The 16,238-nt window shown below is 41.1% G+C and overlaps 1 protein-coding gene across 1 annotated transcript in view; it reads left to right on the forward strand.

The window, feature by feature from the left end:
- POLR3B (RNA polymerase III subunit B) overlaps positions 1-16,238 on the forward strand; it is a 109,878-nt gene that overhangs the window by 38,563 nt on the left and 55,077 nt on the right. Inside the window, exons 13-16 of the mRNA XM_043439883.1 lie at positions 6,477-6,638; positions 9,388-9,588; positions 11,969-12,131; positions 13,360-13,513. Of these exons, the coding sequence (XP_043295818.1) occupies positions 6,477-6,638; positions 9,388-9,588; positions 11,969-12,131; positions 13,360-13,513 (680 nt within the window). The remainder of the gene's footprint in view (positions 1-6,476; positions 6,639-9,387; positions 9,589-11,968; positions 12,132-13,359; positions 13,514-16,238) is intronic.

Here is a 16,238-nt window from a genome sequence, read left to right on the forward strand (position 1 = left end):
AGTGTAAGAGGGTTCCCTTTTCTCCACACGCTCTCCAGCATTTATTGCTTGTAGACTTTTGGATAGCAGCCATCCTGACTGGCGTGTGATGGTACCTCATTGTGGTTTTGATTTGCATTTCTCTGATAATGAGGGATGTTGAGCATCTTTTCATATGTTTGTTAGCCATCTGTATGTCTTCTTTGGAGAAATGTCTGTTTAGTTCTTTGTATGCCTATTATTTTTTGTGAACTGTCTGTAAGTGGTGTTCTGGTTTTGTCTGTTGCTGCATATCTATTGCAAAACTTAAGCCAACCACCATTGTCTTAAGTGGCTTAAGACAGCCACCATTTTGTTATATCTCACGATTTTGTGGGTCAGGAATTCAGGCAAGATCTAGCTGTGTAACTCTTCTGTATCACATGGAGCTCAGTTGGTTCTGCTGGAGGTGGTGGGATGCCTGGAAGGCTGTGCTCAGCTCCGTCTTGACCATGCCAGCACTGTGACATCAGAGTGGCTCAGGACTCAAGTGAGTTTCCCATGCACCGGAGAATCTGCGTGACCTTAATGAGTTCGTCTTAGAAGTCACATCTTCACTAACTTTATTGAAAAAAAGCAGTCACAGCCCTTGCCTGAATTGGGGCAGTAGGAGACATAGTAAGCAGAGATTTGGGCAGTTTATCTACATAATCTTGGGGTTTTCTCCCAAGATTAAGTGGGTAGTGGATTTGAGGATGTAAATTTTATTTGTGGTTATCTCCTTTCTGTGACTTTCCCCTCACTTTCCAGCTACTGTGGTGGCTGGTATTTTATCCCTCTGATCCTTCAATCCAGTAAGACTGTGGGTCTTTCTCTGAGTTTTAGCTTCTAATGTCACCTGGACCCTTTTTGCTAATGTGTTCTACCCTTAGTTGAAAAGCCTTCAAAATGGAAATGCACTTTTGATAAGTATCACGTTTTCAGCAGTTTCTGTCTGCATTTACTCTCCAGTGCTGTCAAATAGTTTTAATATTTTGTCCAGAGTTTATAATTTTTATCAGCAAATGAGTCTGATAGGAGCTACTCCCATCAATTCTGAAACAGAACCATTCTAGTCTATTTTTATGACTTTCTGTTCCCCATCCCATTGATTTGTTTTCCATGGTTAACATGGCTTAATGTCATTTATTTTCTAATTTTTAACATAAAGAGTAAAAGTACAAATGTTACATATAAGTTATGAAGGTGACAAATTAAATCAGCACCTCAAATCCACTACCAGCTTAAGTAATTCCTATTAATTGACCACTAATTGCCATTTCATTTACTTATATATTTCTTCCTTACTCTGTCCTTCTCTTTCTCCTACTATCCTGAATTTGTGTACTTATTATTTTCTTTTTTATTGTATCATTTATTTAAAAGTTTAAAAATACTTTATTACAGTATAAGTTTTGCTTTTTTTTATTGAAGTATAATTTATTTAGTGTTGTGTTTAAGATGTACAGCAAAGTGATTCAGTTGTGTGTGTGTGTGTGTGTGTGTGTGTGTACTATATTTGTATTCCTTTTCGGATTATTTTCCATTTTAGGTTATTACAAGGTACCGAATATACTTCCCTGTGCCACACAGCAGGCCCTTGTTGCTTATCTGCTTTATATATTGAGCATGTGTCTGTTAACCCTAACTCCCAATGTGTCCTCTCCCCAGCCTTTCCTTTTTGGTGACCATAAGTTTGTTTTCTGCATCTTTGACTGTATTTCTGTTTTGTAAATAGATTCATTTGTACCATTATTTTAGATTCCACGTGTGTCAAACTGAGTGAAGAAAGTCAGGCAGAGAAAAACAGCTATCAGGTGATATCACTTATATGTAGAATGTTTTCATTCTTCTACATGTAGCTGTCCTGTTTTCCCAATACAACTTATGGAAAAGACTTTTTTTTCCCTCCATTGTGTGTTCTTAAATATGTTTGGCTGCACTGCATGATATGTGGGATCTTAGTCCCCCCCCCCAGGGATCAGACTCACACCCCTTGCACTGGAAGTCTGGAATCATAACCACTGGCCTGCCAGGGAAGTTCACCTGTTCTCTATTCTTGCTTCCTGTGTCATAAGTTAACTGACCATGCGTGTGTGGGTTTATTTCCGGGCTTTCTGTCCTGTTCCAGTGATCTCTGTTTTTTATGCTAGTGCCATACTGTTTTGATTATCGTAGCTTTATAGTATAGTCTGAATTCAGGGCGTCTGATTCCCTGAAGAAGCTCTGTTCTTCTTTCTCAACACTGTTTTTTATTAAAACAGTTCAATAGTTTCTCTCTTTAAATGTGGTGATTTAGTCGCTAAGTTGTGTCTGACTGTTGTGACTCCATGGACTGTAGCCTGCCAGGTTCCTCTGTCCATGGGATTCTCCAGGCAAGAATACTGGAGTAGATTGCCATTTCCTTCTCAATGGGATCTTCCCAACCCAGGAATTGAACCCGGGTCTCTTCCATTGCAGGCAGATTCTTTACTGACTGGGGTAGAAGGGAAGCGCCATATCTTTTAAATAAAGCTTTCTTTAAAAATTGTTATTTCTTAGTTTTGGCTGCACTGGGTCTCTGTTGCTGCACACAGTCTTTCTCTAGCGGTGGTGAGTAGGGCGGCTCTCTAGTTGCAGTGCGTGGGCTTCTCATCATGGTGGTTTCTCTTGTTGTGGAGCCCGGAGTCTAGATGTGCGCGCTTAGTTGCTCCTCGGCATGTGGGATCTTCTGGACCAGGGATTGAACCCATGCTCCCTGCATTCTCAGGTGAGCTCTTCACCCCTGGACCACCAGGGAAGTTCCCTTAGGATTGTTTTGGCTATTTGGGGTCTTGTTTCCAAACAAGTTTTAAGATGACTGGTTCTAGGTCTCTGAAAATTGCCATTGGTAATTTGATAGGGATTGCATTGAATCTATAGTTTGCCTTGGGTAATATGGTCGTTTTAACAGTATTGATTCTTCCAGTCTAAAAGCTCAGTATTATTTTTGTATGTTTGAGTTTTATAAGAAAAGATTCACATCATATACATTCTCTTGCAACCTTTTTCTTCACTTAACATTGTTTTAAAGATTCATCTATATTGTTTCGTGTCACTGTATTTCACCTTCACATTCAATGTGTAAAGGTATGATACATATGATAAATATCCCTTTATCCATCCTACTTATCAAGGCCATTGTATGATTTCTCTTTTTAAAAATAATTAAATTTGTTATTCATATCTTCTCGTGCCCATATGAAAGAGTTTCTGCAAATAGGATTGTCCAGTCATGGAATCAAGTTAAATCTTCAGCTTGACTGGAGAGTGTCAAACTAGTTTCCCAAGTATTTTTGTACATTACATTGTATGTAAGACCTGATGGTCTCTATCCCGTGACTTATTGTGAAAATTGAAAAATTTTTGTCTTGCCTAGGGGGTGCAAGGTGCTATCTCCTTGTGGGCTTAATTTGCATTTCCTTCATTGCTAATGAAGTTGAGTCTCTATGTTTCATATACTTAGTGATCATTTCTACTTTTTTCTTAAATATCTTTTGAGTTGTTTGTATTTTCCTTATTAATTTTTAAGATTTTTTGGGTGTACTTTGGATCTAATTTTTTATGAGTTACATGTGTTGCTGGTATCTTCTTCCAGTCTGAATTTTTTTTTACTATTATGGGATCTTTTAATTATAGAAGTTTGTAATTTTAATTGTACTCAATTTTGTCAGTCCTTTCTTCTTTTCGGTTGTACTTCTTATACTTTAACCTTAAGCCTTTGTTATTTGTTCTTTAGTTCATCTGGAATGGATTTTTGTGTGTAGAGTGAAGTAAGGAAAGGAGTCTCATTTGTTTTTGAAATGAGTAACTGATTTTCCTAGCATCATTTATTTATAGTCTTTCATTTTCTTACAGATCTCAAATGCTAAATGCTAAAATGTTTTTACCATATAACAAATTTTAATATATGTGTTGTTTACTTCTGGACTTTTTGTTCTGTTCATTGGTAAGTTTATCTATACATTGATCAGTTCACTTGCCTTCATTTTCAGAACTATCTGTCTGCTCTAGAGTCTTAGCTTTTCCACATTAATTTTAGAGTTAGCCCCCATTTTCATTAAAAACCTGGGGATTTTGATTAGAGTTGCATTGGAATTATAGATCAATCTGGGGAAAACTAGTAATCTTAAAATAGTCTTCTCACCCATGAGTGTTTTCTTCATTTATTTAGGTTTTCTTTGATGTCTTTCAGTAAGGATTTGTAATTTTCTCCGTGAAAGCCTTGCACCTCTTTTGTTAGGCTTACTCCTTAGTATGTTAGGGGTTTATTTTGGTAGATATTTGTAATATAAATATTAATAAGAAAACCTGAAACCTATATAAAAATTAGCTTCCATGTTTTAATCACACAACTTTGGCTATCATCAATAGAAGTTAATCTGGTTTTATCTATGTCCTCTTCAACTCTTTTCCTACTTCCTCCATTCCACAAATTCAGTTGTTTAAATAAATCCAAACCATCAAATCATTTCAACATTTCAAATAATCAAATCACATTCTGTAAGTACTTAAAAATGTGTCTCTAAAAGATACAGTTTTTAAAAATCAACATCATTTTCACACATAAAATTTTTAAAGAGTAATTGCTTAATGTCATTAAGCATCAATATCATCACTCATCAAATTTGAATATTATGTATTCAGATTTCCCTGAATATTATGTATTCAGATTTCCCTGAATTTCTTTATATTGTTGTTTAAAGTAGGATTATTCAAATAGAATCCAAACATGTTTCACATATTGCATTCAGTTGATGTCTCTTAAATTCTTTTTGATCAATATGTATTCTGTGTGTGTCTGTCTGTCTTTGAAAAAACTGGACCTTTTTGGTTTTGCTTCTACCCCTCTCTCAATGTGAGTTACCTTTGCCTGGGATCCTCGGCAGAATGGTTTCCTGCCTTTTCTCCAGTGACTTAAGGGTTTCTTCTCATGTAAGAGGAAGTCCAGGGAAGTAGGTAGAGTTTTGCTGCTTGTTGCAACAAACGGGGCGTTCTCAGGTCTCCTTCGTCCTTCCAGTCTTTGCTGAGCACTCGTGGAATGAGCTTCTAAGTGTGGATCCTCTCGTGTCTGGATCTCTGAAGAATTCTCAGCTTTTGTGATCGCTTACACTTGGCATTTTAGCAGCCCTTAAAAGTTTAGCTGATTTCTTCTTTATGGCACACCTCCGCTCTGTCGTGCGTTCCATCTCTCCTTGGAGAGGCTTGACACCTTTGCAGTTTAGTTCCCCTGGTTGCCTTACAACTTACCTCTTTGTTAGAGTCAAGAAATTTTATGATTTTGTGGATGATTCATCTTTTTAAAAAAAGATTATCAGGGTGGGAAGGATATTGTCTTATGGCTTTCTACATTCCAGGTGGAAGCAGAACTTGCAAAATCTCTGAAGCTTTCTCCTTCCCCTCCAAGGTGTAGTCTCCAACCTGATTTTTATGGTGTTTGTATCTTGCCTTTTCATTTTGCCTACTAGTTATCCTTCCTAAACAAAATAGCTGATTATTGCGCTGGGTTATGAACCCTGTATAGAGTCACATCATATATACTCTTTTGGGTCTGGCTTCTTTCACTCAATATTATATTTTTAAGATTTAGCCATGATTTTGTGGCCAGTTATTTTTTTGTCCATTTTCAGTGCTCTGTAGTATTCTGTCATTTAAGTATACTACAGTTTGTCTGACTAAATAGTATTTATATGGTGTCCAGTTTTTAACTGATGCAAATGGTGCTGCTTTGAACATCTTGTATATGTACCGTGATGCACATACAGACATTTCTGTAGGGTAGTGATTCTCAAGGGTACCCTTCCCCCACCAGCAACTGTGGTGTTCCTAGGAACTTGTTAGAAATGAAAATTCTTGGGCTCTACCGTAGACTTACAGAATCAGATACCAGAGGGGTATGGCCAGCAATTTGTGTTTTAATAATCCCTCAGTGTGATTACATGCAAGTTAAAGTTTGAGAATCATGGCTATAAAGGATGTACTTACGAGAGGAACTTTGGGGCCTTGGGATGGGCAGAAAACTACAAATTGATTGTTAGTGGTTATACTAGTTCACATTTTTACCAGAGATGCAGGAAGGTTCAAATGGCACCCATCCTTGGTGCTGTCAGAACTTTTAACATTAAGTCTTCTCCGTTGATCTTTTGTGGGTTTTAATAGTCTTTATTTGTAAAGTTAAAAATTAGGTCAGTGGAAACTTAGTCTGGGAGTGGCTGGTTAAATGTCTTTGAATGCAGGGATTGTGTCATCGTCTTCGCTCATATTCTCAACATCAAGCATAGTGATAAGCACATATATGAGTATGTGTTTATCATGTTGAATTTTTAAAATGTGTTTTTCCCAGTATTAAGCAGTTTTTCCATCAGTTTTTTTAAACAGAGTTTAATAAAGACCTAAACTTTAGTAAATAAGCTAGTGATTGCATTTTGAAAGTTCACCATATCCTTTTTTTTTTTCTTTAGCTTTTATCTCTTCTTTTTGAAGATTTGTTCAAAAAGTTTAATTCTGAAATGAAGAAGATTGCAGATCAGGTGATTCCTAAGCAAAGAGCAGCCCAGTTTGACGTTGTGAAACACATGCGTCAGGACCAGATTACCAATGGCATGGTGAATGCCATTTCAACCGTAAGTCTCTGATCCCTCTGGCAGAGTTTTGTAACTTATTTGTACATCTGTTCAGTGGGAAATTTAAAGTATTTGGAGAATCTAGGTGGGGAGAAAAAAAAAAAATATATATATATATATATATGTATTTTGAGGATGCTACAAGTCACAAATTTTCTTCTTTGAAATAGTCTGCAGTTGAAATCAGTAGAAATTTTGCTGCTGTGACTTTATTGCCAAATTATAGTTCCTGTTACAATTTACTGAGGCAATAAGGAAATAGATACACTCTTCTATAAAGGAAAAAATCTTGTAGTTTAACCCTTAATAACCATTCTTTCAATGGATACTTTCCCCCATTTTTTTCTGTAATAAAGCTGACATATTGCAAGTAGGTTTACTAATGACAACTTTTGTCTGAAGCAGTGTGAAATGTTTCACTGCATTGTAGGTTCATAGTCCTCAAAGGGCCCTCAGCTGTTCTCATGTGAGCAGTGAATTCAGGCCTCAGCAGCTGCTGTGTATTCGGGGCCTCTGGCTGTTCATCAGGGGTTATCAGATAGGTTTTTGCTCCCTTTCTTAAAGCCTAACATCTATAGGTCTATCTGATAAAGTCTGGTTCACGTTTTGTATGCCAGACATAAAATTAGTTTTATGGATGGGATGTGGTCCCAACAAAAGAAGAGTGTGTCTGCAGCTGACTGGCCACCCGGTCTGACCTGAGAAATGCGCAGCAGGTCTGTGTGAGCGGCCCCCGCCATGACGGCTCCATCCGGGCTGGAGGGGGCCCGGCCCCTGTGCCTCTCTGGGCCCGTCACACTCGCGGGGCCCAAACTTGTCTGGAAGTAGATTCCTGGGTATTTGAAAAGAAGCCTCCGAAGAGCACTTGAACACACTTCTGTTAGAGTGACTTTGCCTTGCTTTCTGACACTCTACCTTCAGGTCAGAATCGCTGTTCTCAGTAGTTGCATTGCCCCCAAATGACACCCTGTTAACTCTGGGCGCAGACTGCTTATTAGGAAAATCAGTAGTGGGCCTTGTTGTGGGTGAAGGCCAGTCTGTAGGCAACTAGAGAAAGATGGGTTCAGCTGTTGAGACTTCCCCTTCCAGTGCAGGGGTGTGGGTTCAATTCCTGGTCAGGGACCTAAGATCCCATGTGTCTAGTGGCGAGAAAACTAGAAATAGAACAGAAGCAATATCGTAACAAATTCAATAAGACCTTTAAGGTGGTCCACATAAAAAAATCTTAAAAATTGTGAGTGTTGCCATATGTAGAATATTTTCAACAAATAAATTTTCTCAGAGGAGCAGTTTTAGACCCTTTGTCTGTTTCTCCTCTCTCCCTTTTTTAAAAAAAGAATATTGGAACAAATTACCTTGCTGAATGTCTTGACTTTATCCCCATCTACTTCTTATTTGCCAGCAGCTGCTTAGTTCTGTACCGATGTTTATTTATCTTCCTTGCTCTTTTTGGTCATAAGTCAGTTTACGAGGTTCATTCTCATCCAAAGCATAAAAGGAGTTAACTGAATAAGCAATATGAGGAGGAGTTAACTTGTGAGAAACGTGTTTGCTGTTTCTCTGCTTTGTAACGCATTGTTTCTTCCTAGGTTTTAGCTTTTTTCCACTCTATCAAAAGTTTTTGAAGTGATAGATCTTCACTGTAATAGTGACTAAACTTTAATTTGTGAGGAGCTCCTCTGAAGTCACATATTTAAATTCAAACAGATGAGTTTTTCTACCATGAAGGATTTTAATCTGGGATCTGGGAATCCTCCCCTGAAAATGAATTAAAAATTTGTGTTTGTGGTCCTGTGTGCATTTTTCTCAAGAGAACAGTCATAGCTTTCATCAGATTATCAAAAGGAAAATGAAGAAACACTATTTAGCAGGTGTAATTTTCTTCCCTTTTGAATCAGAAATATTGAGTCAATCATTTTTTGACATTTTATTTTCTACTTTGTTTTTTCTTTGCATACTATTTTCTGTTAATTCAGGTTACCATGAGTTAAAAATTTGATTCCTAACCTTAATCTTTAAATTATCCTTGAGAATATTTAATGTGTACAATTAATGCTTCTATAAAATAATATATTTAATGTATTTCAGTACTTCTAATGCATTTGAAGTAAAGTAAATTTAAGACTTAAGATTTATTTCATATAAATCTATTTTAAGATTGACATGATAACCAAAGAAGATATATTTATTAATGTGAATATGTGCAATTTTTAGCCTTGACTAAGAAGCCTATACTTATTCATTTTCCCTGATAACTGCTATTAGAGTCTTTTTTTTTTTCTATTGCTATATTTTTCTCTAATTAAAACTAATTTTGGAAGGCATCCAGATAATGGCACATTCCAACATGAAATTATCTCTTTGTGCTTCAGGCTCATTTTACCTTAAATACATGTAGAAATTGATAGTATTCTGTTAGTTAGCTTATTGCTCCTAGTGAAAATCTCTGGTTGAACTGGCTTGTTCAGAATGTAATTAGTTCTTTAGAAAATACCTGCTCTGATGTGATAATGTCAATCCACTGAAGCATTCCGAGGTGGTTGCTAGATATAGGTAATAGTCATTAAATTGCTGGAAAACCCCAGTGAGTAACCTGGCTAGATTGTAATTGTGATGTTTCGATTTCAGACTATGTGTCATGACTGATTTCACAAACAAGCAGTCCCTGTGCAGAGCCTCTCGGAGCGCCTGCGGGTGTCAGGCAGCGTGAGTGGTCCCGGGTGGTCTCATGCCTCTCCTCTCTCTCCAGGGCAACTGGTCTCTAAAGAGATTTAAAATGGACCGCCAGGGGGTGACTCAGGTGCTGTCTCGCTTGTCATATATATCCGCCTTGGGCATGATGACGAGAATCTCTTCCCAGTTCGAAAAAACAAGAAAAGTGAGTGGTCCTCGATCCCTCCAGCCATCCCAGTGGGGCATGCTGTGCCCTTCAGACACTCCTGAAGGAGAGGTAAGGTCCCTGAGGGTCTCCGCTGTGTCAGAGGTGACGGCTGTTCTGCTCCTGCCCCGTCCCCCGGGCTGTATCCTCTCCTGGGTCACCCATTTATCTTCCAGAGAAGTGTTGATGCAACATGTGAGAACATCAGTGTCATTCCCAGACAGTACCTCCAGAGGCCTTTGATTTACTGTTCATAGCTCACGTAAAGAGGGGGTTCCCTGGTGGCCCAGAGGTAAAGAATCTGCCTGCAATACGAGAGACCTGGCTTCAATCCTTGGGTTAGTAAGGTGTCCTGGAGATGGGTATGGCCACTCACTATAGTATTCTTGCCTAGAGAATTCTATGGACAGAGAAGCCTGCCAGGGTACAGTCCAGTGGTTGCAAAAGACCCAGACACAACTGAGTAACACTTTTACTTTCTTTTCTCACCTAAAGAGACATATGGGCCAAATTTTCTTGCTTGTTTTATTTTATCCCAAGAGTCAAACCATTCAATGAATAGGGAATAAGAATAAGAAGGAAAATTGGGAGACTTATCACCTTTGCTCATGAGAAGCTCTTTTTAAACAACTCCTTATTTTCCTTGACTCTTCTTAGAGGACATCAAAGTCACAACTGCAGCCAACCAGTAGAATACAGTCCAAGACTTAAAGTGGGTTCCTGCCACGTATAGGAAACATAAGCAGTTACCTAAACACTAAACCAAGGAGTTTGAAGGGGTTTGCATCACGACACCACCTACTTCCGGTGTAATGGCTCTTTCTCCCTTGTGTTAGCTATCACTGGTTTCACTTGATCTTATTCCTTCTCGCTTGTAAACTTCTGGTGGAAGGAACCATGTTAGGTTCACCATTGTATCCCAGGCTCCTTAGTCCAGAACCTCATTCTGAGTAGAGGTCCCATAAATATATGCTGAATGAATAAATTAGTTAATTAGGACAAGTAAAAGATGTATGTTCTGAAGTAGGAATTTGTTATGACTTGGGAGAGGTAAAAAATAGAAGTCCATACAGGGTTATAATTTTTAGAAATTATCATTTTTCTCCTAATTTATTTTAAACCACATGGAAATTCATGCTAAAATTGTGCTGCTTGTCAAATTTGCCTAGTTTATACATCTTGAGCTTTGGAACACCAAGTTTCCCAGAGCTTCCTTCAGCTAATCTCAATAAACAAACTTTTGTATATCACTACAGAAGATGGTTTTTAAGAATTAAAGATGTAATCTTTACATATCACATGTGTCTCAAGTGGCTTTTTTTTTCTTAATTTGTTGTGTTAAGTCCTTGTTTATATTTGCTTTAAATTTTTTTCTTTGGTTGTATAGAAGTTTAAAAGAATTTTTTTTTTCATTTCCTTTTTACTTTGGAATAATCTTAGACATACAAAAAAATTCCAAAAGTAGTGCAGAGAGTTTCCATGATCGTTCACCTAGATTCCCTAAATGTGATGTCTTATGTAACTGTAGTACATAATTATACTTATCAACCTCATGAAATTAGCGTTGGTAACAGTATTGTAGTCTCTAGACCTTATTCAGATTTGGCCAGTTGTCCTGCCATGTTTCTTCTGATCCCAAGATTGCACTTTCAGTTGTTAGGTTTCCTTAGTCTCTTAATCTGGAGCAGTTTGTTCAGTCTTTCTTTATTTTTTAAGACCAAGAAGCTTATAGAGTACTGGCCAGTTACTTTGCAGACTCTCTCTTATTTCAGGCCAGAAGTTTTATGTTCATGTATTCACAATTATCAGTGTTTTCCTTTACTCTTAGACAGCATCATCTTAATGACTATGATATACTATTGTTGGGAAATGACAATTTAGGTAAATCAGTTTCTTTGGGGAGGGAACATTTATAATGCCATCATCATTTCCAGTTCAAATAGTACTGAGCATTTCTGTGGCTAAATCTATGTTTATATCCTCGCTTGTGACTTTAGTGTCACTTCCTCTGAAATAAAGGGTGGTATCCTTCAGGTGGAGAAGGCAATGGCAACCCACTCCAGTACTTTTGCCTGGAAACTCCCATGGACGGAGGAGCCTGGTAGGCTGCGGTCCATGGGGTCGCTAAGAGTCAGACATGACTGAGCGACTTCACTTTCATGCATTGGAGAAGGAAATGGCACCCCACTCCAGTGTTCTTGCCTGGAGAATCCCGGGGACGGGGGATCCTGGTGGGCCGCCGTCTGTGGGGTCGCACAGAGTCGGACACGACTAATGCGACTTAGCAGCAGCAGCAGCATCCTTCAGGCTTTGTATGACCCTCCGGAGTGTCCCCTGTGAGGCCGCACTGCTGTGCCTTGCTGCCAGCAGAATGGTGAGCTATATTCAGACACAGACCGTGTTTTGTGTTGTTCATGTTCATTCTTAGACATGACTATCTTTTGTTTTTTAGGCATGTGGTTTGGTTAAAAACTTGGCCCTTATGACACACATCACCACTGACATGGAAGATGGACCCATTGTCAAATTAGCCAGTAACTTGGGAGTAGAAGATGTGAACTTACTGTGTGGGGAAGAGCTCTCTTACCCAAATGTGTTTCTCGTCTTCCTCAACGGTGAGTCTGTTGGGGAGGCATGTTGATCCTAAACGATCTGTGGGGGAAGGGGAAGGAATTGACTATGTATTTAAAGCACAAATATACTTTTAATTCTGCAGTCAGATTCTCTGCCACTGAGCTCTCCTGCCTGAATATACCTTAGCTCTGGACCCAGGTTGACCTTAGCTGAAAGGTAGAAAAAATGGTAACAAACACTTATTCCGTTGACCGGGTCACCGAGGTTCTGAGATGATGTGGCTGTCAGAGCGAAAGGTCAAGGTGCAGAGGCCCTGTGGCAGCTGCCAGTGTATCTGCAGTGGAACGCGGTTCAGCACAATATCCTTACGTTCAAGTTAAATATGTGAGGCCTTCTGCAGAAATAGTCAGGTCAGCCTTTAGAGTGAGATGACTTGTCTTCAGCCACGGAGTGAGCGAGTGTCAGCAGGCTCTGCAGGAGGGCCCCTTTCCTCCCGCTCCAGCTCCACCCGCTGCTCTCTCACACCCCTCCCCATCCCCTCAGGGTCCTCCAGAGACGCTGCAGCAGGTGTGGCTTGGTGGCAGGGCCTCTGTCCCCTCCCTGGGGTGCTGCACGTGCTCGTCCTCACCTCAGCCCCCACATCTTCTCCCCCTCCTTCCCACTCTGGGGGGGGCTTCACCGTCTACTGTGAAGGCTGGTAGGAAGGAAACGGGGCCGTTCAGTGCCTGCCTGGTCAGTGTATTTTGGCAGCTCACGCTGAGTGTGACCTTGCCCCACAGGTTCACCCAGCACCTCCTGGGAGCCCAGGTCTGTCTGCTGCATCTCTCAGATAATGACAACAACAGTAGCAGCTTCGTGATAGCAATCACTCAGTGCTGTGTCCAGCTCCAAGTGCTCTACAGGAGATCAGCTCATTTAACCCTCACATCAGCACAGTAGAAGTGATAGAGCCAGGGTTCAGCTCCAGGGCTCTGGAGCCCAAGTTCATGGGCCTGCATAGTGCTGACAGAGGAGACAGACTGACTTCACCAGCGATACGCAGCCAGTGTGTGGTAGGCCAGCTCTGGATTTGAGTTCCCTGGATGCCCTTGACCCCTCCACACCCCACTCTGTTGCACCCTCCAGCCTTGCAGACTGGCTGCAGGCTCAGTAACGGTATTTCCAAATGACTGCTCACTACTGGTGATTGTTTTTATTGAGCAGATATTTTAAATCCATTAGATGTACTTTTTATTTCAATCTTGAACGTTCTTTCTTCTTTCTGCTTAGGTAACATCCTGGGTGTCATTCGAGATCACAAGAAGCTGGTGAATACATTTCGACTGATGCGAAGAGCAGGCTATATCAATGAGTTTGTTTCCATCTCAACAAATCTGACAGACCGATGTGTCTATATTTCCTCTGATGGAGGAAGACTGTGCAGGTAGGTGTGGCTAGAAATAGTTAAGATCTCTTTATTTACTTTTGAAAGAAATGGACTTGTTTTGATTTTAGAAGTTGCTTTAAACTCTTTCATTGTTAAGATAAATTTAATTCAGTTAGCAAACACCTCATGAATATGCATCTTGGCTACTGGGGATTCAGAGATTAATGGGAGTCAGTCTCTGCCCTCAGAGAACTCAGTCTGCTGGGAAAGGCAGAAATAATTAGTAATAACAACCAACTATGCGAGTAGTAAGTGCCAGCCATTATGTGTTATCTTAATAGATCCTCTGTCTGTAAGGCTTTAACCACATTCAACCCTATGAGGTTGGATTATTATTTTCATTTAACAAATGAGATACTGGGATTTGGTGAGACTAAGTAAATTACCCAAAGCCAGTTAGTGGTGGAGTCTTTTTTTACTGGAAAGTTCTTAGAATTCATTTGACTCCAGTAATCCTGATTTTACCCACTCTATTCTGATTGCTCTGATCTGAGCTTTAAAGGATGCATACAGACTTCCCTGGTGGTCCAGTGGCTAAGACTCTGAGCTCCCAGTGCAGGGGGCCCAGGTTTGATCCCTGGTCAGGGACTAGATCCTGCATGCTGCAACTAGGACCCAGTGCAGCCAAATAAATAAATAAACTAAAAGTAAACATTTAAAAAAAACTAAGTAAAATAAACAAAAGCCCAAATCCTTTGGGGAAACAAAGCGGGGGTGGGGGGGGACGGGGGGAGGGTGTTGAGTACTGTTGCTTTAAAGGATAGAGGAGGGAAGGAAGAAGGCTAAGGAATGCAAGAAAGAAAACATTGCAGCCCAGAGAGATGACACCGCATTCGCCCCTTAGAGGAGCGGGTGCCTTGTGTTCGCTCAGCGGTGTTTAGGGCCTGCTTTGTTCAGAGGCGGGGACACAGAGACCGGTATGACGTGGCGTCTGGTGCTTTGGGGTACGCAGGGACCTCCGCTGCGGATGTCACCTTGTTTCCCAGGCCTGCACTCAGTTCACCAGGGTCTCTCCTTGGGGGCCTCGTGGTGTGAGGGCACTAGTCGCTGAGCTCGCAGTGGTTGGGGAGCTGGCAGGAGCTGGCAAGTCTGACAGCTGGGAACGTGGACTGCCTTTGCCCGTGTCTGTCCAGCCTCCCTTTCTCCTTCCGGTCGCTCTCCTTGTTTCCCTTAGGCTTGCGCTTCCCCACTGGCAGTCTTCTTGGGTTGGTCAGTCAGGTGCTCTCTCTTGCTCAGCCGAAGACCAGGCATGTGACCCAAGCCAGGCCAGTCAGGCTCTCTCCAGAGAGCTTGAATCCCAAGGAGAATAACTGAGAGCAAGACGTGGTCAGCACAGATTCGTCCTGACTGCAGTGCGTGCAAGAGACTGCCCACCCCCCGCCTTTCGGGATCTTTGGTGCTTTGGCTCTTAGCTCCTTTTCTTTCTGAGGCTAAGCCTTGCACCCTTTTCTTTCATTCTTTTCTAGTAAGTTTTGAGCCTTTTAGTAAATTCTTTAAAATTTTCTTCTTCTTCTTACTTTTTAGTAAACTTCGTCTTTGCTTAAATTAGCCAGCGTTGGTTCCTATTCTCTGTGATCAAAAAGCCCTAATTGAAGCTTATACCCATGTTTGAATCCTAATATTCCACTTGTTGACTCATGTGACTCTTGAGTTTATTACTTAAGTCTCTGGGCCTTGATTTTCCTCATCAGTAAAAATGTAAATAACAGTGCCTTCCTAGGATTGATACAAGGTGTGGTAAGTGCCTTGTAGGATGCTAGGCAAACACGGGGTACTTACTTATAGCCACTAACATGGTCCAGGTAAGGGTGGGGAAAACACTGACATTTTCTCAATTACTCTTTTTTAAGACATTTCACTACACCCAATATAATATGGCATAGCCTAAGAAGAAAACTAATTCTTTTTTAGAAGTGATTTTATAATGACCCCACAGAGATCTGGCAGGAAGAATTAGTAGAATTTGTGGAATAAAGTGAACGGTGACTGAGGTGGCTAAGTGCGGCCCCTTCCCTCGCCTGTCCCCGCTCTGTCAGCACCTCTCAGCCTCTTGTCCTGAGCTAAACTGCAAGCCCCTGGGGAGGGCAGGGCTCCTGCTTCCCTGGTGGGAGGAGCAGCCAGGACTTCAGGGAAGCGTCGAGCCATTTTCAGCCCTTGTTTCCCCCTTTTGTAATCGTGCAGCCCCTCCTCTCTGCTGTCTGCAGGTGCGCGTCAGTCCCGAAGGTCGCGTGGGCCTGAGGGTGGGGTGCGTGAGCGCATGCCGCCTCTCGCTCCTCTGCGAGAACCGCTTGTCCACATAGCAACAGCCCTTGACCTTCCGGGCCGCGCGCCGTCCTTTGTGTCCGCGTTTCCTCGCGGAGGCGGAGCCCTCAGAGGCAGGTTCCCACTGACAGTTACAGGTTAATCTGTCAGAACGTGTGGACCGAGGCGCTCTGCCTTACTTAAACCCATGACATCACCAAACATCACAGAGTGAGAAGGCTTTATTCTCTGTCCTCCCATACCCACTGTTTGGTTGTACGGAGCTTTAGGTACCCTGCTCGTGTCGTCCGCTGAGGTTTATCCTGAAGCAAAAGCAGTGTAGGCCGCTGGCGGTCATCAGACCTTCACTAAAAACGCCACTGTTTCTCTCAGTGACTGTTGTCTCTGACTGCTGACCTCTCCATATTCCCAGTATGAAATCAGAAGACATGTTTGGTATGATGAATGCATTTACAAAAAC

This window comes from Cervus canadensis, chromosome 21 (genome assembly GCF_019320065.1).
Source record: "Cervus canadensis isolate Bull #8, Minnesota chromosome 21, ASM1932006v1, whole genome shotgun sequence".
In the NCBI taxonomy this organism is placed as follows: domain Eukaryota; kingdom Metazoa; phylum Chordata; class Mammalia; order Artiodactyla; family Cervidae; genus Cervus; species Cervus canadensis.